The sequence below is a fragment of the Lotus japonicus genome, chromosome 3 (genome assembly GCF_012489685.1).
Source record: "Lotus japonicus ecotype B-129 chromosome 3, LjGifu_v1.2".
NCBI lineage: Eukaryota > Viridiplantae > Streptophyta > Magnoliopsida > Fabales > Fabaceae > Lotus > Lotus japonicus.
Window position 1 is genome coordinate 4,176,920 of NC_080043.1, and position 27,965 is coordinate 4,204,884.

At 34.9% G+C, this 27,965-nt stretch overlaps 6 protein-coding genes and 1 long non-coding RNA gene across 12 annotated transcripts; 2 read left to right on the forward strand and 5 right to left on the reverse strand.

The window, feature by feature from the left end:
- Positions 1-305: 305 nt before the first annotated feature.
- LOC130748548 (light-regulated protein, chloroplastic) lies at positions 306-1,703 on the reverse strand. Its single transcript, XM_057601772.1, has 3 exons — positions 1,442-1,703; positions 852-1,007; positions 306-760 (listed from the first exon to the last, which is right to left on the reverse strand). The coding sequence occupies exons 1-3, from the start codon at positions 1,645-1,647 to the stop codon at positions 688-690; spliced, it is 435 nt and encodes a 144-aa protein (XP_057457755.1). The 5' UTR covers positions 1,648-1,703; the 3' UTR covers positions 306-687.
- A 484-nt stretch (positions 1,704-2,187) lies between these two features.
- LOC130748198 (uncharacterized) lies at positions 2,188-3,867 on the forward strand. Its single transcript, XR_009022622.1, has 2 exons — positions 2,188-2,681; positions 3,548-3,867. It is a non-coding gene; the product is annotated as an uncharacterized LOC130748198 (long non-coding RNA).
- Positions 3,868-5,607: 1,740 nt separating this feature from the next.
- LOC130749523 (kunitz type trypsin inhibitor 106-like) lies at positions 5,608-6,448 on the reverse strand. The gene has a single exon (XM_057602891.1). The coding sequence runs from the start codon at positions 6,378-6,380 to the stop codon at positions 5,772-5,774; it is 609 nt and encodes a 202-aa protein (XP_057458874.1). The 5' UTR covers positions 6,381-6,448; the 3' UTR covers positions 5,608-5,771.
- A 4,643-nt stretch (positions 6,449-11,091) lies between these two features.
- On the reverse strand, positions 11,092-13,719 carry LOC130748916 (uncharacterized). 2 transcript variants are annotated; one of them, XM_057602165.1, is made up of 2 exons: positions 12,308-13,719; positions 11,092-11,669 (listed from the first exon to the last, which is right to left on the reverse strand). In XM_057602165.1, exons 1-2 carry the CDS (start codon positions 13,331-13,333, stop codon positions 11,625-11,627), a joined length of 1,071 nt encoding a protein of 356 aa, XP_057458148.1. In that variant the 5' UTR covers positions 13,334-13,719; the 3' UTR covers positions 11,092-11,624. The 2 variants fall into 2 exon arrangements, with proteins under 2 accessions (XP_057458148.1, XP_057458147.1); XM_057602164.1 differs by having other exon boundaries at positions 11,097-11,675; positions 12,308-13,716.
- Positions 13,720-15,292: 1,573 nt separating this feature from the next.
- On the forward strand, positions 15,293-16,801 carry LOC130748635 (uncharacterized). Its single transcript, XM_057601866.1, has 2 exons — positions 15,293-15,862; positions 16,674-16,801. The coding sequence occupies exons 1-2, from the start codon at positions 15,293-15,295 to the stop codon at positions 16,719-16,721; spliced, it is 618 nt and encodes a 205-aa protein (XP_057457849.1). The 3' UTR covers positions 16,722-16,801.
- Positions 16,024-19,987, reverse strand: LOC130748634 (bidirectional sugar transporter SWEET2). Of its 5 annotated transcripts, none has more exons than XR_009022754.1 (8): positions 19,760-19,986; positions 19,568-19,604; positions 19,235-19,451; positions 18,783-18,941; positions 18,565-18,684; positions 18,276-18,428; positions 16,514-16,574; positions 16,024-16,233 (listed from the first exon to the last, which is right to left on the reverse strand). XR_009022754.1 is itself a non-coding variant. In XM_057601865.1 (7 exons), exons 1-6 carry the CDS (start codon positions 19,818-19,820, stop codon positions 18,315-18,317), a joined length of 708 nt encoding a protein of 235 aa, XP_057457848.1. In that variant the 5' UTR covers positions 19,821-19,987; the 3' UTR covers positions 16,260-16,574; positions 18,282-18,314. The 5 variants fall into 5 exon arrangements, 2 of the variants coding, with proteins under 2 accessions (XP_057457848.1, XP_057457847.1); XR_009022755.1 differs by lacking the exon at positions 16,024-16,233 and adding an exon at positions 16,260-16,428 and having other exon boundaries at positions 18,282-18,428; positions 19,760-19,987; XR_009022753.1 differs by lacking the exon at positions 16,024-16,233 and adding an exon at positions 16,260-16,428.
- Positions 19,988-23,389: 3,402 nt separating this feature from the next.
- Positions 23,390-23,899, reverse strand: LOC130742741 (uncharacterized). The gene has a single exon (XM_057594842.1). The coding sequence runs from the start codon at positions 23,897-23,899 to the stop codon at positions 23,390-23,392; it is 510 nt and encodes a 169-aa protein (XP_057450825.1).
- Positions 23,900-27,965: the final 4,066 nt, after the last annotated feature.

Consider the following 27,965-nt stretch of genomic DNA (forward strand, 5'->3'; position numbering starts at 1 on the left):
AACAGTTTGTTGAGCACCCAAGGTACCCACAGGAGGGGGTTGAGGTGGGATCTGGTTGGTGGATGAGGTAGAGAGGGAGATGAGGTGCTGTGAGAGGTGTTGTAAGATGGCAGAAAAGGCATCAGTTTTTGCTTCTTGGAAATCCTGACGTTGAAGGACAGAGGAGAGTTTGTCCTCAATGGCCTCCAAGAGAGTCAAATCTTGAGCAGGAGAAGAAGTCATCAATGAAGGCACCAATTGATAGGAAGAAACCTATCAAGCAAACCCTAGCAGAGCTAGAAATAAGGAAAATAAGAAAATAAAGGGAAAACAAACAAAATTTAGGCAACTGCCAATTTTTCTCCCCCTCTTTCTTGCAATTACAACCTATTTAATACTGTTGGCCTCAGGCCCATACGATAGGCTCCTAAACAATTGGAGCTTTGATTTCATTCATTAATAAAAAACAATAAAAATTCTCTCTCTTTTTGGATCAGCTTTAAATATAGTCTTTATATTTGGAGGGCCATTTAATGTCACGCTTGGGCCTAGTTGTTGATGGGCTTCTGCTACCATAATATTGAGTTTATTAATGTAAGGTGAAGAAACAAAAACTAATGACTTCTTAGGTAGTTAACGAAAACACAGATTTATAATCCTCGTCTTCAACTTCTTCTACTTCAACTCCTCCTAGTTGGGGGGTTCCACTTACAATCCTGACTTGTATTGAGGTTCACAAAACTCTCCTCCAAGATCATCACAAGCCTCTTCTATGAACACCCTGCAATTCACACACACACAAAAAGAAAGAATATGGATTTAGCTCACAGTTTTATGTCATGCTTAAACCACAGGGGAATATGGTAAATTACGTTTTGGGATCATTGTAATCAAGGTACTCTCTATCCACAAGCTCCCTAGTTGTGGCCTTGATGTCCCTGCCTTCAGGTTTAAGCTTCGCTTCAGGGTACATTTCAACATTACATGCATCTCCTCCCGTTACCTCACAGGCCTCAGCTGGAAAAACACTGCCAAAAAAAATCTTGTTAATTAATATTAGAAGTTGGGTTAGACATAATTCTTTATTTTATTGGTCTTGACCACGATAATCCCACCGCCACTAGTCGTGAAATCAATCTCTCGAGTCACGGTCGGCACATTAAGCGGCAGGAGGCTGACCATTAAGTTTTTTCCATTCATTAGAATTGAGATTAGAATCCCCAATCACTGATCATATGTCTAGTGCTTGTGGGACCTTAACATGACCCCTCACGCTCATAGCTGGACATCTAAAGAGTGAAATTTGCTAGATAATTCATATAAGTATTGCAATCCTCACATCTAAACTCAGCTTTTGGGTACATGGGTAGAGTTAGTCCTAACACGATTACTATACTAATTAATGTTTAGATACTAAAAATACATCAGAAATCATAGTGTAAGAAATCATATTGTAGCTTACGAGGTGATGGAGTTGTAATCAACTGTTGAGGTGTCATTTGTTGCTGCTCCTTTAAGGGGAAGACAATTGGGAGTCTTCACTATAGCCAATTTTGGGACACATAGAACATGATAATGGTTCCTTAGAGAGGCAAAACTGGATACGGTTGGTGAAAAAGTCATAGAAGGGATTCTTGATTGTGGTGTAATGTAGGAAGCAGCCTGCATTTTGTGATCACTGACTCTTTCTTACAATGAAGCTCTTTGATAGAAAGATGGATGAATTGTCAAATTTTCGCACACTTTATCTGTAAGGGATAAGATGAGGTGGCAGAAGATAAGGATCTTTTCCCTGCAGACTGTTCGCCAATGTCAACATTTTTTAAAACTTTTTATTTTTATTATATTGCTTATTCGCCAATTATCTGTAAGGGATAAGATGAGGTGGCAGAAGAAATGATATGGACTATTTTCTAAAAATATATTAGTTAAAAAATAAATATAGAAATATTTTGGAAATTGAAGTTTTTGAAAGTTTTAGTACTAGTATACTACAAATTATATATTTAAAGATATTTATTTTTCTTTTAATATTTTAAAGACGCTCAATTTTTAACAATATGTTTTGTTTGGTATAAAGTATAAAGTGATGAGAGAGAAAGAGAGAAGAGAAAAAAAAATAGGTTACATAAATCCACCCTGTTATCTAATCTTATAATTTTGAGACCTCACTCTGGAGAGTGAGCCACTCAAATTACACACTCTCTATCAGAAATTGCCACGTCAGCTTTTTTAACAAAAGATATCCTTCTCTCTCCAGAAGCTGTGTCCGTGGTACTCACGCGACTCATTCTCATCTCTGCTTCATTTTCATTGTCCACAACGTGCTCCCTGATTTTTCTCATCTCTTTCACTCTCCCTCTCCCAAATCGATTCCCCTCAATCAGCGATTGCATTTTCAAATTTCAAACCCATGAAATCAGTCCCAAATCTGATTTGGTTCCCTCAATCAGTTTTTTCGATCATTCACTCCATAAAATTTCGAAACCTTTTCACTCTCCCAATTCCAAAAATCAGTTCTCTCTAAAATGGATTTTAATTCTGCAATGCGAGATTCCATGGATCACAGGATTCATGAGGTTCACAACAGGCACATCTCATCTTGAAGATATCAGAATGTTCCAAAAGACACAACCTTAGGTGTTTGGGCTCTCCAATTTCAATCTCTGATGTCGCTTCACGTATCTCTTTTGTTTCCTCAGGTAAATTACAAAAGTGGAATTTTTTTGTGGACTAGATGAATTGGTTTCTCATATACGAAAAGCAAAATTATGAACCGTAAGATTTCATTGACACCCACCCTGAAACTGTGTTGTGTATTTTGATTTTTGGCTAAAAAGCATTTTTGGCCCCTGATGTTTTAAGTTTGTGTAAATTATGCCCCTACTCTATTTTTGTCGACGTTTCTACCCCTCATGTTTTCAAACAGTGCACCGTCTACCCCTCTGTCAGTCAGGTTTTCTCATGAGAGGTTCCTCAGTGGATTGGAGAGATGAAGATGAGTATATGAAGTTGATGATGATCAAGGAAATGATATAAATTAAATTTGTTTCATGTATATATCAATTATGTATGTAACTGAACTGATATAATGCATGTTTTGCTACTTACGGGTCTTGAGTTTGAATCTTCCTTGCCTATTTTTTCAAATTTCACTTGTAATTATCACGTGGCAGGTCCAAAAAATATATAAAAAAAAGTCACATCAGCTCATTTCGTTAGTTTTTTAACGTCTGACTAACAGAGGGGTAGACAGTGCACTGTTCGAAAACATGAGGGGTAGAAACATCGACAAAAATAGAATAAGGGCAGAATTTTCACAAGCTTGAAACATCAGGGCCAAAAGTGTGATTTAGCCTTGATTTTTTTATGCTCGAAGCTGTTATCTTTACTTCATTGCCAAACCTATTATTTACTATCTCAACTGATTTTTTGAATTCATTCTCTGATTTTCTTAAAGAACAGTTGATCAATGGTTTGTTTAGCTTTTAGTTATTTAAATTTAACCATTTACATCTTTATAATATTTTTTTATCATTGCTTTATAATTTATTGTATCTTATTGCAGGTTCTTGCCAAAAGTTGGAACTTTAGTGTTGTTTCTTCCTTAAATTTGATAACCTTCTCTGCTCCATTGCCACTTAAGATGGAAAACAAGACTTATTCAAAGAAGAGTAAACGCGTGGAAATGTTGACTTGAATGTCCATGACCATGGCATTAGATCATGTAAGCCAAAGTTTACAATTGATTTGTATTGTTGAATTGTATTATAAGAGTATTTGATTGGACTTCAGTGTCTAATTGGTCGTTGGTTCTGTAAAAGGAATAATGCTGCTACAAAGTTTAGTAGTTTGAGGGTATGTTTCACCTTGAACTGTCTACTTAAATATGACATGCCATCCTTTAATTCTAATATTGTCATTTTTTACTCTTAGTTTCTTAATAAGTTGACTAATAATGCTATGATGTTGACAATTTTATTGCATTTCAATTGTATTGATGAGCCAGCTGAAATTCGCAAACCGTGGTATTGCATACTCTCAAGTATATTTTTTTTTCTTAACAAAGTAAGAAGCTTTGAAGAGTGTCTCAGGTAGAATAGAACCCTTTTATAATGAGCACTGTTTTTATATAAAATGGACTATTAGGTAAGATCGGCAGAGAGATTATAATATATCTTCCAAAAGAAACCACGAGACCGAAACAAGGGTCATCATAATGAAGTGAAGTTGTGGATGAAACTCACAATCAACTTAGACTTTTATGATACGTCAAAATCAAATGGCACTATAAGTGATGATAAATCTTCTTCGAAAGACTAATTAAATTTAGAAATTTTAATTAGTGATTTTTTACAATATTAAAATGAAAATTTCATCAAATTTTGAATATTTTATATTCTCTATTATTTATATTGAAAGAAGCACCATATTTTTTAATTCAAATTGTAACAATTTTTTCTCTATTTATTGTGTATATATACGAATTAATTGTCAACATAATTTAATCTAAAAAATAATTTTCCTTTGTTTTATTAATTTAATATTCATAAATTAATTAAGTAGTTTAAATTTAAGAATACTTTTTAAAGAAAATTTAAGAATATTATTCTATTGATTTTTAATTTAAAAATACATTAAGATATTTAATCTCTACATAATAATTAAAATACTTACTTAAATTTTTTTAAAACCCGTGCAATGCACGGGCTACATACTAGTTGCTTAGTACGTGAAAATAGAAGAAAAAAATGAGATGAGTAATTTTTTTCTTTATTTAGTTTAATGCAATGAAAACAAACAAGATTTCTTATATATCAAAAGATATTTGTACTTCAAATATATAAATGGAATATGATTTTCAGACCGAGCATAGTGTCGACCACCAATTGGCCAACACATATTGTGTCGTAAAAACCGTAACAATCTAGTTTCAAAAAAAAAAAGACCATAACAATCTTCAAAGTATATAAAAAAAAAATGAAAAATTACATTTTCTAGTGGCTTGGAACTGCTACTTAAATATATATATATATATATATATATATATATATATATATATATGTCAACATAATTCACCTAGAGAAACAATTTACAGGGCTAAAATTTGAGAATTAATTTGAATGACTTTGGTGTTGTTGTAGTGAAAATAATTCAAACTTTACCCTCGGTAGTAATCATATTGTCGCCTGTCGGCCTACATACCGACGCTCATAGTTATGATTTAGTTCGTATATGGCAATTAGTTAGAGTCGGCTAACAATATCTAAACGAAGCGAATGATTTATTTATCGTTGTGACTGATTTTAAAATACTTCAGTAATTATTTTGTCGACGCCGCTCTTTAGTACCGTTATAATTTCATTGCAAATTTTGATCACTAAGTGACCATTTTTCAATAGGGATTTTTCAGCTTTTTTTGTGTAAGACAAATGTGTCCTCATTAGGAGGCAATTCCGTTCAAGCCGAGAACATCCACATGACATAATGGTGCGGCTACTTCTCCCAGCAGAGGTTTTTTCCATTTACAAGACTCGAACCCGAGACTTTATTCCAGGGTATTTTTCAACTATTGTTCAGTAGCGTAACATATCATGATCACAACAACTTCTAAAAAGTAATAGAATATATATAACTTTAGGAGCTTTATTCATATATAATATATATCAAGAACAGATCGAATACATGTGTGTACATATCTCTCTCTTCTCCTTCAATTCATCCCATCAAAATGAATTATAGGCGCTCCATATATATGTTAAGAACTTCACACCAAGTGGAAAAGCTGCAAATCAAACTTTCTGAAACACAACAGGGAGCATACCCCCATCCAAAGCCAACAAAATCTTCCCATTCTCACGCAAAATCCCAGCAGTTCCACACCTAAACCTACAAATGTTACACACATCCGTAGGGCACCACTGAATATTATAAATACCTGCTCTTCCTTCCACCGCCACAATCCTAAAGTAGCTGCCATATGCTCTCTCACCAACGTCTCCCCCGGTGACAACAAGCCTCCTTCCGCTCTTCGCTTCGGTCGAGCCCACACTCCACGCCGTGGACTGCACGCAAGTTGTGGCAGCTGAGAACACCACCGTGAAATCCTTGCCAAGTTTCACATATTTATCTCCTTTGGCAAAAGGAGTGAATTTCACCGGGAAGCCTTCCGGCAAGTCGGTGTTTTCGAGACCGACGTATAAAGGGCATGACTGGTTTCTGTCGATTAAGGTGAAGCGTCCTCCGTTGTCTGTTATGGCGGGTTTGATGTGGTATTCCTTGTTGCGGCTGAGGGGCTTGCCGTTTGTGTCGAGGACGTTGGTGTTTTGGGATAGTGATTTTGTGGCGGTGAAAAGCCACACGGTGAGGATAAGGGACATGAACAATCTCATTGACAACATGGTTTTTGACTATGTAACTTTGTAACTAGGTGGAAGATGAGTGTTTTTGTGGTTGCTATGGCAACGTTATTTATAGGATATGGAATGGAGTGTCTAATGTGCCTTGGTGATTTTTTTGGAGTAGTCGGTTGATGATGAATAAAAGTCCAACATGATTTCATCCAATTAACCATTGCTTGTACCTTAAGAGTGTAATACGGCTACCAAGACAAATTTTGCTCTCTTACTTCACATTGAGACTTCTCTCCATTTCACTTATATTACATTTGAAGAAGAAAAAAGAGAAATGATTGATACGATAGTTGATGTGAGGGTTAGCTCAAGTGGTAAGAGTTAGGGGGGCATAAGGGTTGGGGGAGGGGAAGATTCATGGTTCAAATCCTGGAAAAGAAACTTAAAGGAATTTTCTAATTTACTAACAACTAACCACTAACATTTGCCTATAAAAAAAAAGTTAATATGACAGAAATTGTGGAAAGATAAAAAAAAAAGAAAAGTGAAAAATGATATTAAAGAAAAAGAGAAGTGTGAATGAATCGTTACCCTTCAATTGAGACTTGTCAATCCAATGAAAGGTTTAGATTGGATTATTGAGAGATTTATTATTTAATTATACTATTTTCATTTTCATTGACTTTGACTTTGACTTTTTGTTCTAGAGGCAAACATACGCTTTCGTACACACTCTTCCAACATGTATTTTAATCGCTGCAACCCCCGCTGGATGAGTACATTGGAAATTTGGAATGATGTCCAAATAAAAGTATGTGTTAGCTTATTATTATTGTTCAAACAAAATTATTTCAACAAAACTAGTCATTTCTTTTAAAATAATAATAGTGTCTTAGAAATTTGGAATGATATCCTCCTGTTGAAGTGCTTCCTCTTCTTCAGAAGGATTTAGGGGCCTTGTAGTTTTGTTTAATCTTCCGATGTACCAAAAAAAAATATATGTGCGACTCTTTAAATATTTATAAAGAAAAACATATACACCCTCCGATTACTATTATAAGCAAAAGTTAGTTTTTTAGGTTCATTCAATAAATGATGTATGTAGTCATTAAAATGGTCACATACATCATTTATTGAATGAACCTACAAAACTAACTTTTGCTTATAATAGTGACCAGAGGGTGTAAAATATTTTACTTGACATCATCATATCATTGAGAGAATCTAAATTGGATCTATACTGCAGCAAGATATCTATCGTGCATCATTAATTAGAGTCTTAAATTTGATAACTATTTCCCAACTAATCATGAAAACTGGAGTTTCAATGGCTTGACCTACCTCCAATAATAAAATCAAGCTTTGACCTGAATATATTTGGTAGAAATTTTGCTCCACCTCCTTTTGGAGGAAAAAAACCCTAAGGAGTTCATGAGTGGTATAATTTTCAAACAAGGTATCTTTGTTAAATATTATTAATTTTTGGCGGCGACTAGCATGAAAGTGTGATTGGGTTGTTCATGGTTAAAAATCAGATATTTACTGCTAATTTAATTGGAAAGACATTTTTCAACTATATAAAAAATGGACTAATGATTCATATGAAAGTCCATATTAAAGTTAATTTAAGTGATTCATTTATTTAGCTTGGATAATTACAATATTTATTAGCGTGTATTACAGTGTAAGTCTTAACTCATATAGGTCCATGATGGGAACGGGTTAAGGTTAAATATATTTTGACAAGGTCCCTCTATAATCACTTATGTGAAAGAACTCCATAACTTGACCATTAACAACTCTGAAAGAGAGTGAGATAAAAAAAAAAAAAAAAAAAAACCTTAGTCACTTCCGGTCACTTGATTGCAGCTGATTTTCTAGATAAGTACGACAATCATTCTCCCCAAATCATGTTTGCAATAAGTATTGGTGTTCTAATATCCTATACTTGTTCCATAAAAATTTTCTGCTTACATTTGGTATCAGAGCCTAAATTATATGGATTAGGACCTAGTAATTTATCATTGAAGATGATTGTGTGACTTGTTCATTGCGTGCAATCTTAATCTTGAACATGTGAATATTGATGATTGGTTGCAATCTAGCTAAATGGATTGATTTATGGATATCGATCACCAGAGTGGATATTGATATTGCATTCCATATAAAAAAAAGACAATAAATAAGGGAGATATGGATAAATTTGTGAACTTTGTGAATGAAGTACTTCTCCACCTCAATAATTAAGGATTTCTCTCTCAAGTTATCTAACGAACAATAAGGGTCTGTTTGGTGCACCGTATTAGACATGATTGTATAAGCTCATACAATACGTTATGGACTTATTAGTTGTTTGGGGCTTACATCATATTGTATAATTGTATCCATCAATCCCTTCTAATACATTAAAATGATGAATAACTTAGTCCATCACCCAAAGGGAGGATAAGGCCTGATAAGCTTTGATGTATTAGCTACTTAAAAATATTCCAACCCTATCCTCATTTATCTTTCACGTTCATCCACGTTACTCTTCTTTCTGCCTCTCCATCTCTATTGCCTTCATTCATCTTCTTCCTCCTTTCATCTTCCTCTTCATCTTCTTCCTCCTCTTTTCTATTTTTTCTCCTAGCCCCTTCTCCTCTTCTTCCTCCTTTCACCTTTCACGCTGTTTAATTTCCTGCTTACCCCAAAAAAAAAACGCTGTTTAATTTCCCCCCCCCCCCCCAAATTAGGAGCTAGATTAATTTCTCTTTGTGTGGGGAATTTTTTCGATACTATATTCATATGTGGTGATGCCTCTGTGATGTGATTATTTGAAAACTACACTTGGCTGAAGGGTTGAGATGAGAACTAAATCAATTGTGGGATCTGTGGCTCTCGAACCAGAACCCAAAACCTCCACAAAATCACCGCTTCTAACCTCCAACATGAAGAGGAACAACCCAGGAACCCATCAGAGGAAGCTCCGCCGCGATCTGGACGCTTCCTCGGCGAGCAACTCGACCTGCAATCGACTATATCTCTCTTCTCCAACCTCCATTGCCAACGAAAATGTCACCATAGTAATCAGATTGAAGAGAGGAACAATCCCCTTTAGCGTTTTCATCTCCGGCGAATTTCGCCGCCGCTTTCCGCCGTTATCAACCTTCTTCTCCGGCGAAGACTCGCCGAGAAATTTCCAGAACCTGATTTCTGCAAGCTCTCGATCCTCTGGGCTTTCTTTTAACCTCATATCACCAAGATTCAAAGAAAAATAACATTTCTCTATGGGTTTGGCTCAAATCCTTGGTAAAAAAATTCAATTTTTCTTATTATGAATTGGAATGGGAACCAATGTTGTGCCTCTCTATTACATGATGACAGATAGATAGGAGGTCGTGCTTGGAGGAATGGCACCTGTTCTGATTTGTACTATGTTATTGTGCCACTAAGCATTAGTAGGCTTGTTTTTCTCCTTTTTTTTGTTTTGTTTCTGGACTTATGCTTTATAACATGGGGTTGGGTTTTGGCTTGGCCACTTGAGTTTCTTGGGGTGTGATATTTATTTTAGAATTGAAGTTTTTTAGTTCAAATCTAGAAAATATTTTGGCAAGTATTATAAAGTTTGTTTAAAGGGTATTTTGTTAAAGGGTACAACTATTTAATTTTTATACTATCCATCATTATTCATCACTTCACCAAACATATGATTGTACTAAGTTAAACAATACGACAAGTTATACAATGTCACACCAAACGCTGTATAGTATTAAATTTTTATCAGACCTTATACTATCAGGCCTAATACAATCATGTCTTATACTATCAGGCCTTATACTATACAGCATACCAAACGGGCCCTAATTTTTTTTGGTAATAAACGGAAAACTAAACAAAGCTAAAGAAGAATATCCTGACACAACAAGGGCACAATATCTGGCGGAGGTAGGTGCCACACCTTCCATTGACAGCGGAGTCTAGTAGCAGTTTTAGCTAAAGCATCAGCTACTGCATAGATATCATGTGCGTTTAAAAAACAAGTTTGAGAACATCATATTCAATATACAGATACAGGTCATACCTTCATCCCATTACACTCCCCAGCCAACTGCAACACTCTTTTTTTATGAATGTATCGAGGAGATGATTCAAAAAACAAGAATCAAGTTGGAAATGAATGAAGCTAAAAGCCTAAAATTGAAGCTTAACAATGTATGTTCCCTTCTTCTTACTCAACTTCACAAATTTGTTGCTAAGGATATGGTAATTACTTGCGGTGTTAGTTTGTCATGAAAAAAAAATTACTATGGGAAGCACAATAGCCTTACCACAAGTGAAAATTATTAAATCCATTTCAAGACCACTTAAATATTATAATGCACCTCTATATATAGATTTCTCATGCTTTAGTCTTCTTACATCCAGTTCATTCAAAGACAATGATTTTTTTTTTTGAATCCACCTATATTCGAAAGGTTGGTCTATCTAGATGTGGAGAGTTTAAAATTCATATAATCAAAGAAATTATTTGGCCTTTCATTATGTAACTAGCTTATTGAAACAAAGTCGAAGAAATAACTCATTTCCCTGGACAAGGGTGAAGAAACTTGACATACAAACGTGTCTCTGTATGCACTTTGCAGTAATCAAGCGTAAAACAAATGGTCCAAAGATAAATGAAACCTAGTTATACTAAGCAAACTCATTTGAAATTTAATGCAAGGCATATTCATGATCCATGTTAAACATTACAACATAATCACTCAATCCAGAACAGAGGCGCACCTCAAAACTAATGAGGAAGTGCCGTTATTCCCTCTATGTCTATAACAATTTTTATTCAGACATTTTGCAGCAATCAAATTAAGAGCATCTGATCAAACAATATTAGGCATAATGTTACCATTGATGTATCACGATGAATTTGAATTCATAGTTTATGATAATACAATGAAAAAAAAAGGAAGAGATGTGCTTCCTGTTATGAATTTTGTCCATTCAATAACTGCACCAGGTGGTAGGTACATTCCAAATTAAACTCAATAGCAACTCTATTTCCAACCATTTTTTTCATTTTCCCCCTATCTGCAAACCCAAGTTGGTCAGAATCTGTTATTGTTCTAATTGAACACAGTTTTCTTCACCTGAAGACTCAAAACACTAACACAAAGCATAAAAGATATGAAAAGCAAATCACTAAAATCTACATCAATCTCAAATGAACTCCTTACTAACTTTGCTATCCCCTAAAGAGAAAGTTCAATATACGAACAGAGTAAATCAATATACTAACTTTGCTGCACCACATTGCTACTTTTTATCTTCAACTGCAACAATTTTGTATTTCCCGGATAGCTGTTGCTGCCAAAAACAACAAAAATAACAACACTTAATTAAGCCTTGCAATTGCATGTTTAATCTAACCATTGAAGTTGTTCATAAAATACCAATCACCAAACTAAGAATACATATACATCATATTAGTTGATAAATATACATTCAGTAATTAAATCAATCCTTCAATATGTAGTAGTACTTCATAAATCAGTTAAATCACTAGACATAGTGAAGTGAGGCAATATATAATTTAATGTAAAAAAAATTAATTAAAGACCATCAAACCAATACAACCTCATATTCATATCAAGAAATATGTCACGACGTTAACACGTTCTTTTCAACATTATCTTATTTACTGATTCAAATTCACGTGTCATTCACTAAAGCTATAAATCTAACGTCCGGATTTTACAGGTCAGACATGAATTTCAAACAATAAATATTCAAATGAAAGAAAATGTTGTTAGCACTTATCCTATCAATTTTTCACTCTATGTTCACAAATCATGCTTATAGATTTTCCACATTACATATCTCATTGTACTCTTCACATTACACTCAATATTTTCTTCCTAAACCCAAGTTTATAAAAATCATAAACATTATTTTTTAAAAAATGAGTCTAATAATCCAAAAATTGAAAAAGATGTTACCTTCTCCCACAGAAGACTATGGGTTTTACAGAACCCAGCAACAATGGTAGCACCCTTTCTATCCTGCTTATACTCAATACAAAGCTCCTCCTTCATCGCACAACTAGCATGAAAAGCCAACCCACACTTGGGCTCCGAGCACACCACCGCACACCCACCACCGCACCCACACACATAGCACTTCTCCGACCACCGCTTCTTCGGAACCCTAGAGCAATCGATCCCATCCCTCCCTTCCGGGTCAGCGAAGAAAACCTCCGGCACAATCAGCGCGCACACCACATGGGCCCACATTCCCTCCGTCGTCCGCTTCATCGCTCCCTCCTTCACCGGACACAACTGGCACTCGCTGTTTTGGTCCCCGAATCGGCACCGTTCGCAGAACCAGTCGCCGTCGGGGATCGAAGTTGACAGCGGGTTCCCGTAGCAGGACGCGTGCACCATGAGATCGCATCCGTCGCAGAAAACGATCGGATCTTCAGCATCGCCGTCAGTGCTCTGGCATACACAGCATAGAATCCCGTCTTCTTCATCACCGTCGCCATCGTCGTCGATCGCGTGTTCGTGCTGATTTTGCTGCAGTTGTTCAGGTTCGGGTTCGGATACGGATTTAGGATCGGATTCAGATTTTGGTTCGGATTCAAACTCGTGTTCGGGCACGGATTCAGATTTCAGAACGGATTCAGGTTCGGGTATGGATTCAGATTTTGGTTCGGGTTTTTCAGAAGTTTTGTGCGATTTGCGATTGGGAGAGGGTTGGTATTCGACGTTGAGGTCAAAGCTCGAAACGGTGTCGTTTTGGGGATGAGGTTGGAGGGCGAAGACCCTTTTCTTAGTGGGTAGGGGATAACAAACAGTGGGAGATGGTGAAACGGTGTCGTTGGTGTGGGAAGTGGCGGAGTTTCGAGACTCTTTGCGTTTTTTTGCAGGTAAGAGTGAGGATGGGGTTGGAGTGTTTTGGTTTTGGTGTTGGTGGATGAGTCTGTGTCTCTTGAGGGGAGGTAGGTGGTTGAGGAATGAATCCATTGTTTGGTGGAGAAGAGAGTGAGATTGGGAGGAGGAGAAGAAGAAAGGGATTGAGATGTGTGTGTTTGAGAAACTGAGAATTGGGTTTGGTTTATGTGGGATTTTTGAATTGAAATGAAATTGGGAGGGAGAGGAAAATGAAAAAGCAGTGGAAAAAAGCGAGGGAATGGAAGAGGGGGAGAAAGAAAATTGCAAGTTTTCAATAAGGCGGGAGATTAAAACGCTGGTCGTTTTGAATTATTGATTAATTGAGATTACGGAACCCGCGCTTTGTTTTGTACAGCGGGAAACACATGGGTTTAGTGAAGTTTAGTCAGTGGATTTAGGTCCATTAGTTTAGGGATGTTTATAAATTCAAATGATCCAAACCTCTGGATTTGTTTTATTAATCAATTCACTTTCCTTTCAACATAAAAATCAAATCATATGCATTCTCGAATTTAATTTTTTTTTCATATATAATATTTTATATTAACACATTGTAAACTTTATCATTTATAACTTTTTCTATTTTTTGATTTTATGATTTTGAAGTGACGATAAAGATGAAAAAATGTGATTTATAGTCTTAGATTTATGAAACAATAAAAAATTAGAAAAACTGTTCTTCTTGGAATCTTGATCATTTTTCTTGTTATACTTGGTGGCTTTTAGAGGCGATCGGAATGGGAGCACCCTAGCTCGACGTGTCATTGGTTGACAGGTCGAGCTTCTGACCTTGGCTAAGATCTCATTGGGTTGTCTGAGGTCCCTTTTACCCATCTCTTGTTGAAAATCAAGATTGCAGTTAGTGATGCTTTTGACCCTTGGATGACCGTGTGAAGAACCCTGATCGGCAAACGACCATAGGACTAAAGTTCACCTTCTTCTCTAATCGCTGTGTTTTTTGGCGAAACATTGCCGTTTGCAACGTCATACTTTTGAATCATCGAGTCAATAAAGTGCTTCTTATCCCTCAAATGATTCTTCTTCACACTTCTGAGTCTCGTAAAAACTTATGAAACTATTCATTATTTTAACCCTTTGTTTTCCATATACCTTGTGAGTTTGTCATCATCAGTAAGGGCGTGAAGGACGAGATGTATACTTAGGCACGACGACTCCAAGCCAATCGTGTGCTCGAAAGCTCCACTAAAAAGATTTCTGACTTTCTTGCAAAGACTTCAAACATACATATGTGACCTATAAATACAAGTTTTATCTTTCATTTACATAATACGTTATTCATTCTTAGCATTTCTGAGTTCTTCTTAGACTCATGGACTCTCTTTACTCTTTCTCTTTCACCGACTTGCGAAATGTATAATTAAACTCCACCATCTTAAAGGGGTGTGTTATTATTTTTTTATACATTTCACAAACATTGAGATGACGAGAGTAAATGTGGGGATGACCCAAATAGAGTATCCCTTGTCGATGCCCATAGTAACTTTGAATAACTTTCTCATCACGTTCGGTATGGAGAGCTTTTTACTCTGATCTTGACACTCATTTTCACATCCATTCACTAATCCACAAGGTGCTTTTGCTTTAGTTTCACTTTACTTAACGCACTGCAAGAGTAGTAAAAACAGCTTCTACTCTCCAAAATTTTAATGAAGGCTTTCCAATAACATGATGGCGATTGCAGAGTCCCCGTGAGAAGCCTTTAATTAACTTTGAACGGTGAGCCATCTTCTTACAATTCATCACAAACGGCTACAATTTCAATAAAATACCCCACAAACGTAAATTTGAGGTCCAAGTTTCAACAATTCAACCAGCGGTGGACCTCATATGAAACATGCCAACCCCACATGGCAACATGATCATGCATTGCATATTAATACTAGTATTTTATTTTTTATTAATTATTCCACATCACCAAATATATTCAACCAACAACAAACTATGCTCCTCACTTAGAATCATTCAGATATATCACTTTGTTACCCAAAAATAGAAAAAAGCAAGGAACTCATGGAAGCTTTGTGGGATTTGGAAGACAAATTGAAGTTCTCAACACTAGGTGCTATTCTTCTACTAGCTTGTGCATGCATTGCACTTGTTTGCCTTTGCAGTGTAATTGCACTTAAAAGGAAGGCCTGTAATAATAAGATTGTGCACCAAGAGGGTGCTATAGAAGAGAATGAGACTCATAGCACAAATAATGCTACTGCTACTGCTACTGCTATTGCTACTGCTACTACTACGTCTACAGAATGGTCGGAACCGAGTTGTGGGTGGATTTCAGTGAAGAGGGTGCTGACGGGGTCAATGGTGTGGAGCAAGGCACGCAAATTGGAAGAGAACATTGGATGGCAGAGGGAGAGGGGATCCCCATTGCTTGGCTTACAAAGGCTACATGGTCTTGAAAGTGGATGGCAAAGTCATAACTCAACATCAGCAGTGTGGCAAAGACCAATACTGAGAGGGGAGAGGTGTGAGCTACCAAGTTTTAGTGGCCTCATTCTCTATGATGATAAAGGAAGGCTGCTTCATGATTTAGAGAATGAGACACACTGCAAGGAAATTTCAATTTCAACACAGGTAATCAATAACCACTTCCTCAGTTGGCGCATTATATACAAAAGTGAAATTCATTCTTTTATACAGGGGACTCTTCCTTTAGGCACAATTTCTGTTAAGAGTTTGGATCAGCTTCTCTTTTGTCGGAATCAATTCTAATACCCAGAAGATACCAATTGTAGCTTCTCCCTAGAATTGATTATGGACTTAGAATCAATTATATAAGAATTTTCAAACATGCATTCTAACAATGATGAAATTGGAAAACAATGATACCAGTTATATGGTTCCCAACCCAGTAACAAGTAAAGTTTATGCATGATATTAATATCCATTTCAGTTAAGGAAATTGTGAACTGAGAATCATTTCTGGATCTTTATTCACGTGTGGCCTGCAGGAAGTCAAAGTGGAGATCAATAGATAAAATCAAACTTTGATTAAATATAAAAACCTCTGAAATAATGTTTGTAGCTGCATGTTACATAACTTGGTCTCAATTCAGATAATGTAATCCTGATTGGAGGCGATAATAGTGCCAGAATGAAGCACTCTAGGATGCACAGTGCAATTCAATAGTACCATGTAGCTGCATGTTGCATAACTTGGCCTTAATTTGAAGCACAGTGCAACTCCAAAATGAATGCATAAATACATAACAAAAATATTTGAACCTTATTCATGATTCCAACTTCTTTAACGCTCCAAGATTTTGTAGCAACGAAATGTTGCAACCTGCAGTTTCAGACAACATTTTTACTCAGCTTTTGAGATAGTTTGTTCATCACATTTGCTGCATTTGTTTATTTCTAACTTTGGTTCTGTTCTGTGCAGGAAAATGGAGAGATTACAGTGAGAACTACTTTAAGAGATTTACTATAGTACTGTCACTGGTCTTTCTTTCTCTTGTAAGTTGTATCAGACAGAGATCAATGACATAATGTGATCTAGTTTTAATATGCAATTTTCATTTCACAAGATTTCCCTTTTCCCCTTCCATTGAGTCATACATTTTCCATTTCAATGGTAGGAGTTACCAAAGTGGTCGACACACTTTGTTTTCATTTTCTGTCATTGTTAATGACTCGTTGATAAATGAATTTGGATCCTCTCCTGCTGTGCAACTCTCTTCTGCAATAACCCTTCATTTATCTTTAATGGCCAAGATTATTTCATGATTAATAAATTTATTTTGACAGATAGTTAAAAGCATGTATTAGTTAAGGGATGCAGAGAACAGTTTGCTGCAAAGGATCCAAATTCTTGATAAATACAGCTTACAGGCAGCAGAAAAATGTGAGAAAGTAAATAGATCGAGTTTAGGGCCATCTGTACTGAAACAAACACAATGCAATTCAACTAACATTACCAGGTAGGAGAACATAGATAATTTTTATGTCAATTTAATACTTGATTTATAGGAATATCCTCCTATTTTAGTGAAGATAGTCAAATCGTAACACTATTTTCTGATGGTGCTTCCTTTAGTCGCCGCCTAACCTTATTTTAACAATACTGTAACTTCATAATTCATGATCACATGCAATTTAGCTATAGATCCTACATTAACATTGCATTACGATACGGCACAGTTCCAGGATAATCTTCAGCCAACAAGGCGTTGCTTGATAGATCACCAAATGGCAAATACCAATCCCAAGCCAACATATACATGCAATGAGAAAATGTTAGCTAAATGGGATATCTTAGGTAGTTCAATTAAGGAAATTAAAAGACAGCTCTCCTAGTCAGTACTTCAAAAGAACACATTAAGAAGTAATGACAGCACCAAATAAGTTGATCTGAACCTATATAAAATTAAGATTGTGATTAAATGATTTTTGTTCAGAAAACTAGGAATTGGATTCTCTCCCGCGGTTGCCTGGTGCAACCAACATAAATGTGAGGGGTTTATGTAATTTAACACTTGCTTTTTGGTGAAACTAATTTCAGCTTTTAGATGATTGAATCGGTGGATGAAATGTGCTGGAGGGGTTGGAGAGAGTGTGCTGCAGGAGAGGATCCAGGTTCGAAACTAGTGGTATTGCAATACAGACATGATTTTCACTACACTGGTACAGAAGAGATTGAATACCTAAAGTAAGGAGTTTAAGACTTTTGACTGGCACTATTTGGCTTTAAGATATGAAGGTAGAACTTAACATCATACGCTCATCGCAAAGATTTAATCCAACAAAACCTTCCATTCTCACATAGAAAAATAGCAAAGTTGACAAAAGGCAATGCCAAAAACAGAACAACATATGATGAAAGGGCAAACTCAAATATTCCCATAAATTGAATCGAAATACTTCATATAACGAAACCATTCATTCATTCACTCAACTCACAAAAAATGCCTTGGACCAATTTCTGATAACTACCTCACACTGACTGTGAAGAACAATAAATCTTAACCACAAATAGTGTACTTGCCTTTACCCTCATCATAACTCAGCAGCACAGAGCCACGGATCATCCATATGAAGCTATCAACGGTTCTGTAGAGTCTTGATCAGATGATCTCTTGTAATAGAAGTATAATAGCAATTGTACCATTCCCAAAATAGTTCCTATCCCATTTGGCACCTAAAAAATCAAACACAAATGAACATACACAAATATAAGCCAACAAAATAAGCATCTGAAACTAAAACGAGTATCTCAAGAAGAAATAGGAAGGAAAGAACTGAACTGAACTGAACTGAGCTGAAAGGATTCTTACATAAATGAAGGGATCTTCACTGAGCAATCCATAAAGAAAGAAGGAAACACTCATTAGGAAGGTGGAAAGCGAAAGATAAAACGGCATAAACTCAACACTCCTTGTCCGAATGACCAATTTCTGGGAAATCATATGGATAAATATGTAAACCAGCTCATCAAGCTAATTGATCCAAAAACTAGCTGAACATTCAATGGATATAGAAATGACAAGCTTACAATTATAAACAATGGAGAAGCAAACATTGATATGAGAGAAGCACAACTCAAGAATCCAACAAACATTCGGCGCACTGTACTATCAGCTATTTGCAAGCTCCCAACTAGTATGATCACGAAAACGCCCAAAACTGCCAGCAGTAGTCCAAGAGTTCTCACCTAACAAATGACAGTTTAGAGTGGGGACACAATTTAGAAAGGAACCAATTTGTTTTCGATATTTACCATAATTTTCCAACTGGGTCGTCTGACTTACCCTATCGGGCTATAATCCCGACCGGAGATGGACCAATAACTATTTTTAAAAAGTTGAAGTTAAAAATGGATGTTATTAATATTCAGTTGTTCACTGCCTGCTTATCTTAAATGTTATTGGTCCACCTACGATGAGGTTATTTAACCCTGTGAGATAAGTTAGACAACTCGTTTTCAAACACTATCACAAGAATAACCTTTCTTCTTTTCTCAGCATACATCAAGAAGAGGACTATGTACACAAGCTGAAAGGCAGCTCCAATTGAATTAACAGTGGTAACCAACAGATTATCAGGCGATATCAGAGGCGTTCCATACCACAAGCAGATCAAACAATTCATGAGGGAATAAATATATGGCAGCCCTGAGAACATTTCTGTTGACCCATTTCTGATAATTCTCCTAAATGTGGGTCTACAATTCATAACAGAACAAAAGTTAACAAATTTAATCTTTGTAACTAATACAAGCAACAACAAATTCTTCTGTTCCAACTAGCACTTTAAAAAAATTCATTTAAAAAAACTTACATGGGGGATACAAACAACCCAAAAGCAAAGATGTTCCCTACAAATTAACAAGCATATATACTGATCAACATAAAGAATTAAAGATAGTCTAGGCACAGATTGTTAGAGTAAACAAATATAGGTAAACTAAAGTTCTTTCTAGTAACCAAAAGAAAAACAAAAAATCCAGAAACTGAGAGATAGATGAAGTACCAGCAATTCCAGCTGCATCCTTGCCAACTATAGGGATGGAAGAAGCATTGAACAGAGACATGAATCTTCAAAGTTGAAACAACAATTGGAGTCCAAAAATATACAGAATCCTGAGTTATAAAATTCGGGATATGCTTGTCTGTTTTGTCTCCCTCTTTCTCTTCCAAGTCACAATTATGAATTATCCATGTCAGCGTGCTGTGCGCCTCAAACTCGTATCCGTGGACGCATGCTTCAAAATATATTAGTGGTTTAGTTTGTTTCTTCTTCTTTGCTACTATTATTGTTGTTTTTTGTGGAATATGTGTTTTTGTCAATTACTTCATTAATAGTATTTAATTATACTTTATAATTTTTAAATTCTTTGATTTTGTTCACAATAACTAAATAAATGATATTTTTATAAATTTAAATGAATGTGATATTTTTTTGCAAAGTTGGAGGTTTCTTTTACAAATTGACCTCTTAATTTACTCTTTTCCAAAAAACTTGCATGACATTTTGGTTAGAAATGTTGTTTTTTTTTTTAACTTGGTTAGAAATGTTGTTTTTTTTTAAATATAGAAATGTTGTTAGTGTTACGGCTTTGAGTTTTCATTATTTCTGTATAATGAAAAACAGAAACGTGTATAGTACTAGTTTTGTAGCGTAGTGTGGTATGATATGAAATATGAAATGATTGGGTCTGACTCGTTGTCTATACGTGAGGAATCCTCCAACGCAACCCATTTATTTAACGCTGAGCTGTCGGGATGAGGACTATCGTCTATCAGGGAGTGCCTATATCATGGAAAGGTGCCACCTATGCACACTTTTTAGTGGTGCAACCTTGCACCACTATACCAATTGTCCATTTTACTCCTGTTAAAAAAATTATTTTATAAAAAGAAAAAAATATTAGTATTACCGGGTGGATTTTGATGGGATTAATTTTTTGAACAGGGGTAAAATGGACAATTAACATAATGGTGCAAAGTTACACTACTAAAAAGTGGTGCATATTAGGTGGACCCTTATGGAAAATACTTCTATAATTATACCAACATATTGAAGTTTCTAGCCGAAAAAAAATCATAATAAGAAGAGTGAGACTATCACTTTCTACATTTTTCAATTACTTAGAGCATATTGGATATGTATGGTTGGTAATTTGATTGCTTAAACATTATTCTGGTAAGTTTAAATTGTCACATAGGATTTAAGTAACCAGACTGTCATGTTATGCTGCTTTAATAATGCTCCCTAATAAACTACATTGCTCAAGTGCTCACGCAACCCCTGCGATAAAAAAAACTGGCACCTCCGATATTAAAAAAAAACTGGCATTGCTACAGTAGTAGATACTTTGAGCTAAAAACAATTACTCATACTTAAATTTATATCTCTTCTTAATTAAATGATAAATTTCACACATCAAATATAAACGTGGCACACTGAAAAAATTAAAAGTACAAAAACTCTTAATCACTTGTGAGAACTTGAATAAAAATAACTTACAAGAAAAATCAACTTCCAACCGTGACAACAATAAATGACAATAAAATAGAGATACAAGAAATTTTAACATGAAAAAAACACTTTGTCAATTTGAGAGAATAAAAAACTGTAGTCACAAACCAAAAAATCACCACTGTAGAGAAATAATGGATACTAAATATTGTCTTCTATATAAAACTACCCCTTAAAGGTTGGAATAGGCCCCCAAAAGGCCCAATAAAAATGACAAACTAAACCCACGACAAAGAAGATAAAAATGCGTACCACATAAATCTTTTTTTTCGCAAATAAAAAAGTTAAAATAAGAGTTTTAATTCCCTTTTAAATTGATGACATGAAGGCAACCTCTTCGATTTTTTTTTTGTCAAAGGATCATAGATTGATATTCAAAGGATGCCCGATCTTGATTCCAGCACTGGTGCAAGATGCAGTAGAATAGCTTTGCTTTCGGTTTTTGTCTTCCTTATGTGACCAAAAAAAATTGATGATATGGCCAGGCCCATTAAACAAATTAAACAAAAACTTTTTTTTCATTCTTTAAAATCGAGTTGGCCCTAACCACTATTGGATAATGAGATGATTTAAACTACAAGAGATCACCCACATCTACATTGGCCTAAAGAGAAAACAAAAAATGAGTTGAACACCACATCTTTCATCTAAGACCGCTCAAAATTATCATTATCTTTTAATATGAGACTTACTCACACTTGATATCACAACGCTCTCATTATCTAAATTATCTAGACTCTTTGCTGGCTAAGTGTCTTGGAGCTAGGTATTACACCAACTCTATCGGGGTGAGTCAAGGCTCTTTATCAAGCTATATGGAAGAACATTCAGCAAGCTTGGACTAGTGTAGTCCCAAGCTTACCACTATCACTATTTGGACTAGTATGCTTCAATTCAATCATGTATGCTCTTGAAAATTCTGCCGAGTATTTTCCAATGGAATTCATATTTGCCGTATAAAAATTGTCTTTATAACGTAAAGAAACGCTAAGATATACAAGTTATAGTCACTCTTCATGAGCTGGAGGCTATTCTTCTCACTCTGTCACTGTTACATAAGCTTCTAATTAACCTTTCATGTCAATCGATTCATTGCCACACATTTGAAATTGACTGGCGAGTAGCTCGAACAATGTACATTTTTTTTTCAATTAATATAACTAAAATAGAGGAGGCATTAAGTTACTCCTCATATTAACTATTCATTTCAAAAAAGTAAAAATAAAAAATGACATTCATTACCAAAACTTCACACCTTGTTCTTTCTATAAACCTTTACCTGGATTCACACAGGGAAGACAAGTTTTGCTTAGTTTGTTTAGGATCTCCAGTGTGAAAATCCTCCATGCATTGCCCAATTTGATAACTATATTAGTGTGATTCTGTGAGGGTTCCACTTTATTCTCATCATTGTTTCTGTAAAACTGTGTTGTATTAAAGGAACTTTTCTTCCTCTTCAATTTCTCAGATGAAGCTTCTGCAGATTATTCTTTTAATATGCCAGGCCACTCTTCTTTCCATTCGCTCGGCATAAGCAAAATGCCTAATGCACAACTTTGGAGAACAATTCAAAGTTCCTAATTTCCGTTATGTCCTAACATGCAATTATTGCATAAAGAAAGGGAAAAAAGGTAAAAGGTTTGAAAGACTTACCAAAATGGAAGAGACATGAAGATCTTAAAGAGAATTGACTTGTGCATCCTGGAGTAGGTAATAACAGTGAGTTCCAAAGAATAACCCTCAACAAATATATGTTAAGAAAAGGAAAGGTGAAACGACGCTCTTAATCCCACAATTTAAAGACAACGAACAAGGATAAAGACGATTTGTCACCTCCCAAGCAAGGGCAAATATGATATTTCGTATCCTGAAAATAGTCTTGTGTCATGTCTAGGAAATCGAGTTGAATCAATCCTCACCCATCTAAAAGCCACATGCTTGTCAGTGGCCTGCGGCTTGGCACGCTAGATGCCTGATTTGACTTAAAAAGTTAGGCCTACGCTTTTTAAAAAGCTTAATGAACTAAAAAGACTAGGACCAAGCTATCAAAAAAGAATATCTGGCTTCATATGCCAGTTTTTTTTTTTTGTTTACATGAGGAATTGAAAAACATAAACAAAACTACTCTACTTCATTTTGCAACAGTAAGGGATTCAAGTTGAAGGGTGGGAGGTGCCAAGTACGACACGACGAGCCATCCCTCGCAGCCTGACGGGCCAACAAATCCGTTGCAGTGTTGCTACCTCGAGGAATATGAACCATGAGCAACTTCCAGTCCCTCCGGAGAAGCGCGCGAACCCTCTCGATGTCCTCACGTGCCCAGAAGCTATCAGCAACCACCATGGAGTGAAGAACATGTTGCACCCCTGAGCAATTCGTGCAGCAGACAACATCCTTGAATCCCAAGTCCCAACAATGCTTCAGGCCCTGCTCAAAGGCTAAGATTTCCGCAACAAACGTTGTGCTCGTACCAAAGCTCATTGATAGCCCTGAAACCCAATTCCCAAACACATCTTTGACAATAATTCCACAGCCCATCCGTAGTGTAGCGGGATTCCAGCTGCCATCCACCATCACCCGAACTGAGCCAAGAGTGTACACCGCGTGAGGGGCCTGCTGCATCACCGCCATGGACGTCCTCGTCGCCAAGTTGCCACGTCCAAGAGAATCTTCCGCAGCACCACGTTGAGAGGCCAAGGTTCTGCACTAAACACGCCTTAATTCTGCTATCGCCATGTCCACCAAAGGATTGCCGCTGCCAGGAGATGATCTGTGTGAGAAACAACCCTCCTAAACCAAATCTGGAACGGTTCAGCATCCCGCAGAGGTGGAAGTTGGGCTCCAAAGTGGTCCCAAAGCTGTCTCGAGCTCGCACACATCCTGAAATATACTTTAGAAACTCTAACACCAAAATAATATACTATTTGGTTTTCATGTTTATACAAGGCTTAATAGCTATTTTGGTCTCTCACTTGTCACGATTTTACACTTTTGGTCCCTCTAGGAAAAAAATAGCAAAATTAGTCCCTCACATTTACACACTTTTACCGTTTTAGTCCAAATAGGGATCATTTTCGCAAACAAATAAGCAATGTGGAGGACCAAAAGTGCTAATTTTTTTATTGGGGACCAAAAGTGCAAAATCGTGATAAGTGAGGGATCAAAAGAGCTATTAAGCCTTTATACAAATCACATACCACTTCCTTTTAGTTGTGTTTGTTTTAAATAAGTGAAGGTTTTATTCTTTAAAATGTAATGATATACAGATAAATTTTATTATTTGAAAATGAAATGCAATTGTAAAAGACATATTAGCCCGCTAGTCTACTAGACCATGGCTTACGGCCTGTGGCTGGCCCAAAGACCTTCTTTAGATGTAATTGTTTGTTAAATAAGTTTTAAGCAGGCTTGTAGGCCAAGACAAACCTTTTAATAGGTCAGACCAGACATTAAAATTCGGCTTGTGAAAAAATTGCAGGCCAGGTTTGGACCATGAAGAGAAAATGCAGGCTAAGTTTGGATCACACAAAACTTGGCTTGACTTGACTTATTTCCACACTTATCCAAGACTTTAAAATCAAGCTTGTTAAGCCATTGATCTCACAAATTACTCCCTCCGGTCCTTTTTATAAGAAACGCTTTGGAGATTTTTCTTGGTCCTTTTTATAAGAAACATTCTTATAAAATTAAGTCAAATAATCAATACCAATGCAAAGGGACTTATTCCCAATATAAAAATATGGAGGGAAATTGCAAGCACCCAATATGTATGATCAACATTTATGGTAATTAGCATGACTGTTCTTGTAAAAAGGAAAAAAACATCATTGAAATTAAGCATAGTAGTTAATTTTATAAAAAATATTAGTTTTCTTAGTTTGTGTGATTTTGTCCAAGTTTTTCTTATAAAAAGGACCGGAGGGAATAGTAGCATTAATTAATAGGTGAAATAATGGCAACATAAGTATGGATGGCCAAATAAGCATAAAGCTATGTCAGCCACAAATGACACCTAACTAGTTACCGATACGTTGGACTTCAATCCACCTCACGACTACTTTCTTCCACACCAACCTTCTTAACTTCTTTCGAAATTTAGTTGGATTTTAGTGTGCTACATAAAAATACATGATTCACCCAATAGCACAAATTAGTAACGGTTAAAAGTCGTTACTATTATACTGCCGGAATCGTCACAAGTTTTTAATTGAAATATTTCATCACCATAAAATATTTCTAACTGTATCTACTTTGTATTTTTTTACATAGGAAAGATTAATTGTACTTGAAATCTCCTGACCCGACCCAACTCGGTTACATGTCGCTTAACTCTTACTACTTGAGCTATTATCAATTTTCTATTTTGTATTTGAAATTTTATTACATTCATTTAAAAGTACTTTTTCTTCAAATGTGAATTTCAGTTGAAAGTAATTTTGTTCTAACACGCACTAATTCACGTATTGTATTAAATATAGTAGTACACAAGCAGTTGGTCTAGAATATCTTTATGTTCATTACCCTACATTACTGGACAAAATTAAAATATAGATGTAATGGTAAATAAAGTGGAATTATTACAATTAATTCAAAAATAGAGTACTTATATACTCAGACCATAAAAGTGGGACAAAGGAAAATGATTATTGACAAAACTGGTTCGTCCACGACCACGCACGACTTAAGTGTGCATTGTTGATTTATATATTAAATAATTATTTTCTCATCCATACATCTAAGGTGATTTCCGCCAATTACCACATACAATGGGTCGTGGTGATCGTGTTGTAAAAGTAACGTGTCAAATAGCAACTATGGTAAAATAAATACGCTAAGTCGCTAATTTTGTGGCAGTTTTTACAGCACTTCTAAGTCGTTAGATTTGTTTGTCTTCTTTTTAGATAGTTTACAAATTGTGACAGTTTCATTGATCATATATGTCGATTAATGGTTGAGATTTCATATGATCATATAGACATAGATAGATCACGGTCCCATAAGCATAAAAAAATGTTGAACTCAAACTAAGGATTTTACTTGGTTTTAGACACGTGGGAACCGGAAATCAAACCGATGCACTGACATAATAGTAATTTTTTTGTTCATCTTGTTTGGTTTTCAGTTTTTGGATCAACTTAAGCGGTCTAGTTCAGTTTGGTTTGATTACGACTTATGAACACCTTTACTCATGAGGAATTAAAATCAATTCAATAATACTTATTATTTTACCTTCAAGTAAATGTAAAAAAGTAATAGAAAATTAATTACTTTAATAATTTTTAAAAGTAATAAGAGATATTTTACTTAAATCAATTAAAATTCTGAAAAATTAACATTAACCGAAACAATGATGATAAATAAATCGTGATGATAAAAATATGTTTGATAAATTAATGTAAATTAAAATAAATTAATATCATGTTTTTTTTAAAGTAAAATTTTATTGAATTGAAAGGGAGGAAATAAGTGTTCCCGACAAATGGTACAATACAATGCTATCAAAAACAAAAAGCAATACAAACAACATCTAAGGCACGAAAGCGAAACGCAAAATCGCAATACCAAACCTCTCAACCCAAAAGACACAAAAAAAAAAAAAAACAGAACCCCATCAATGACATAACTCCAAATGTGACAACAAGATCAAAATATCTCGACTCTTTGCTTTCCATTGAAAAAATTCATTTTGCGCTCATTGTTTGTGTTGTACTAAATCCTTTGTCGAGAGGATTTGTATCTCGACTCTTATTGAATACAACCGAACTTTTGCTTTTGAAAACAAAACTTATATATACTAGATATAATCCTCGTACGTTGCACGGTTTTATTTGAAATATTCTTTAACATTATATAAAAATTATTATTGTTTAATTTTAACTATAGGAGATTATTAACAATTAAATAATGTCAAGTTTACTTATTTTATTATTATATTATTATCATTTAAAATATTTCCTAAAGTTTTTTTTAAATGTAAAATATCATTAGATATAAACCACCCATTGAGGTTAATAATATTTAATATTATTAAATATTTTCTCAAGTTGAGATTAATATGAGAAATTGAAAAAGTTTACGATCGGTAATTACTATAATGAATAATATAAAATATCATTAATAACCAACTAATATTATTTTAATTTGAAGGTCAAGTCAATTTTACTTTTACTTATTATTTTTTATTTTTTCTCAAGTAGTCATAAATAATAAGAAATGGAAAAGTTTTACAATTATCAATTAATATAATAATTAATATAAAAATTATATTAATAAATAAAATAATTAATATTTTTACTAATGTGAATTGTGAAGGTCAAGTCAATTTTACTGTTACTCATAATTATCATTAATATATTTAATTTCTTTTCACAAGTGTTCATGAATGATGAGAAACTCATCAAAAGTTTTATCATTAGTATTTAGTATAATAAATAATATTAAAAAATTGATAATATTAAAATAATATTTTTATTAATGGGCAAGTCAAGTCAATTTTACTTTTACTTATTATTATTATTTTTAAAATTTATGTAATGATTAATAACTAATTAATATTGTTACTAATGTTCATTTCATTTGCACAAAAGAATATTGTTACTAATGTGAATGTCAAGTCAATTTTACTGTTACTCATTATTATCATTCATGTATCTACTCATTATTATCATTCATGTATGTAATTTATTTTCACAAGTGT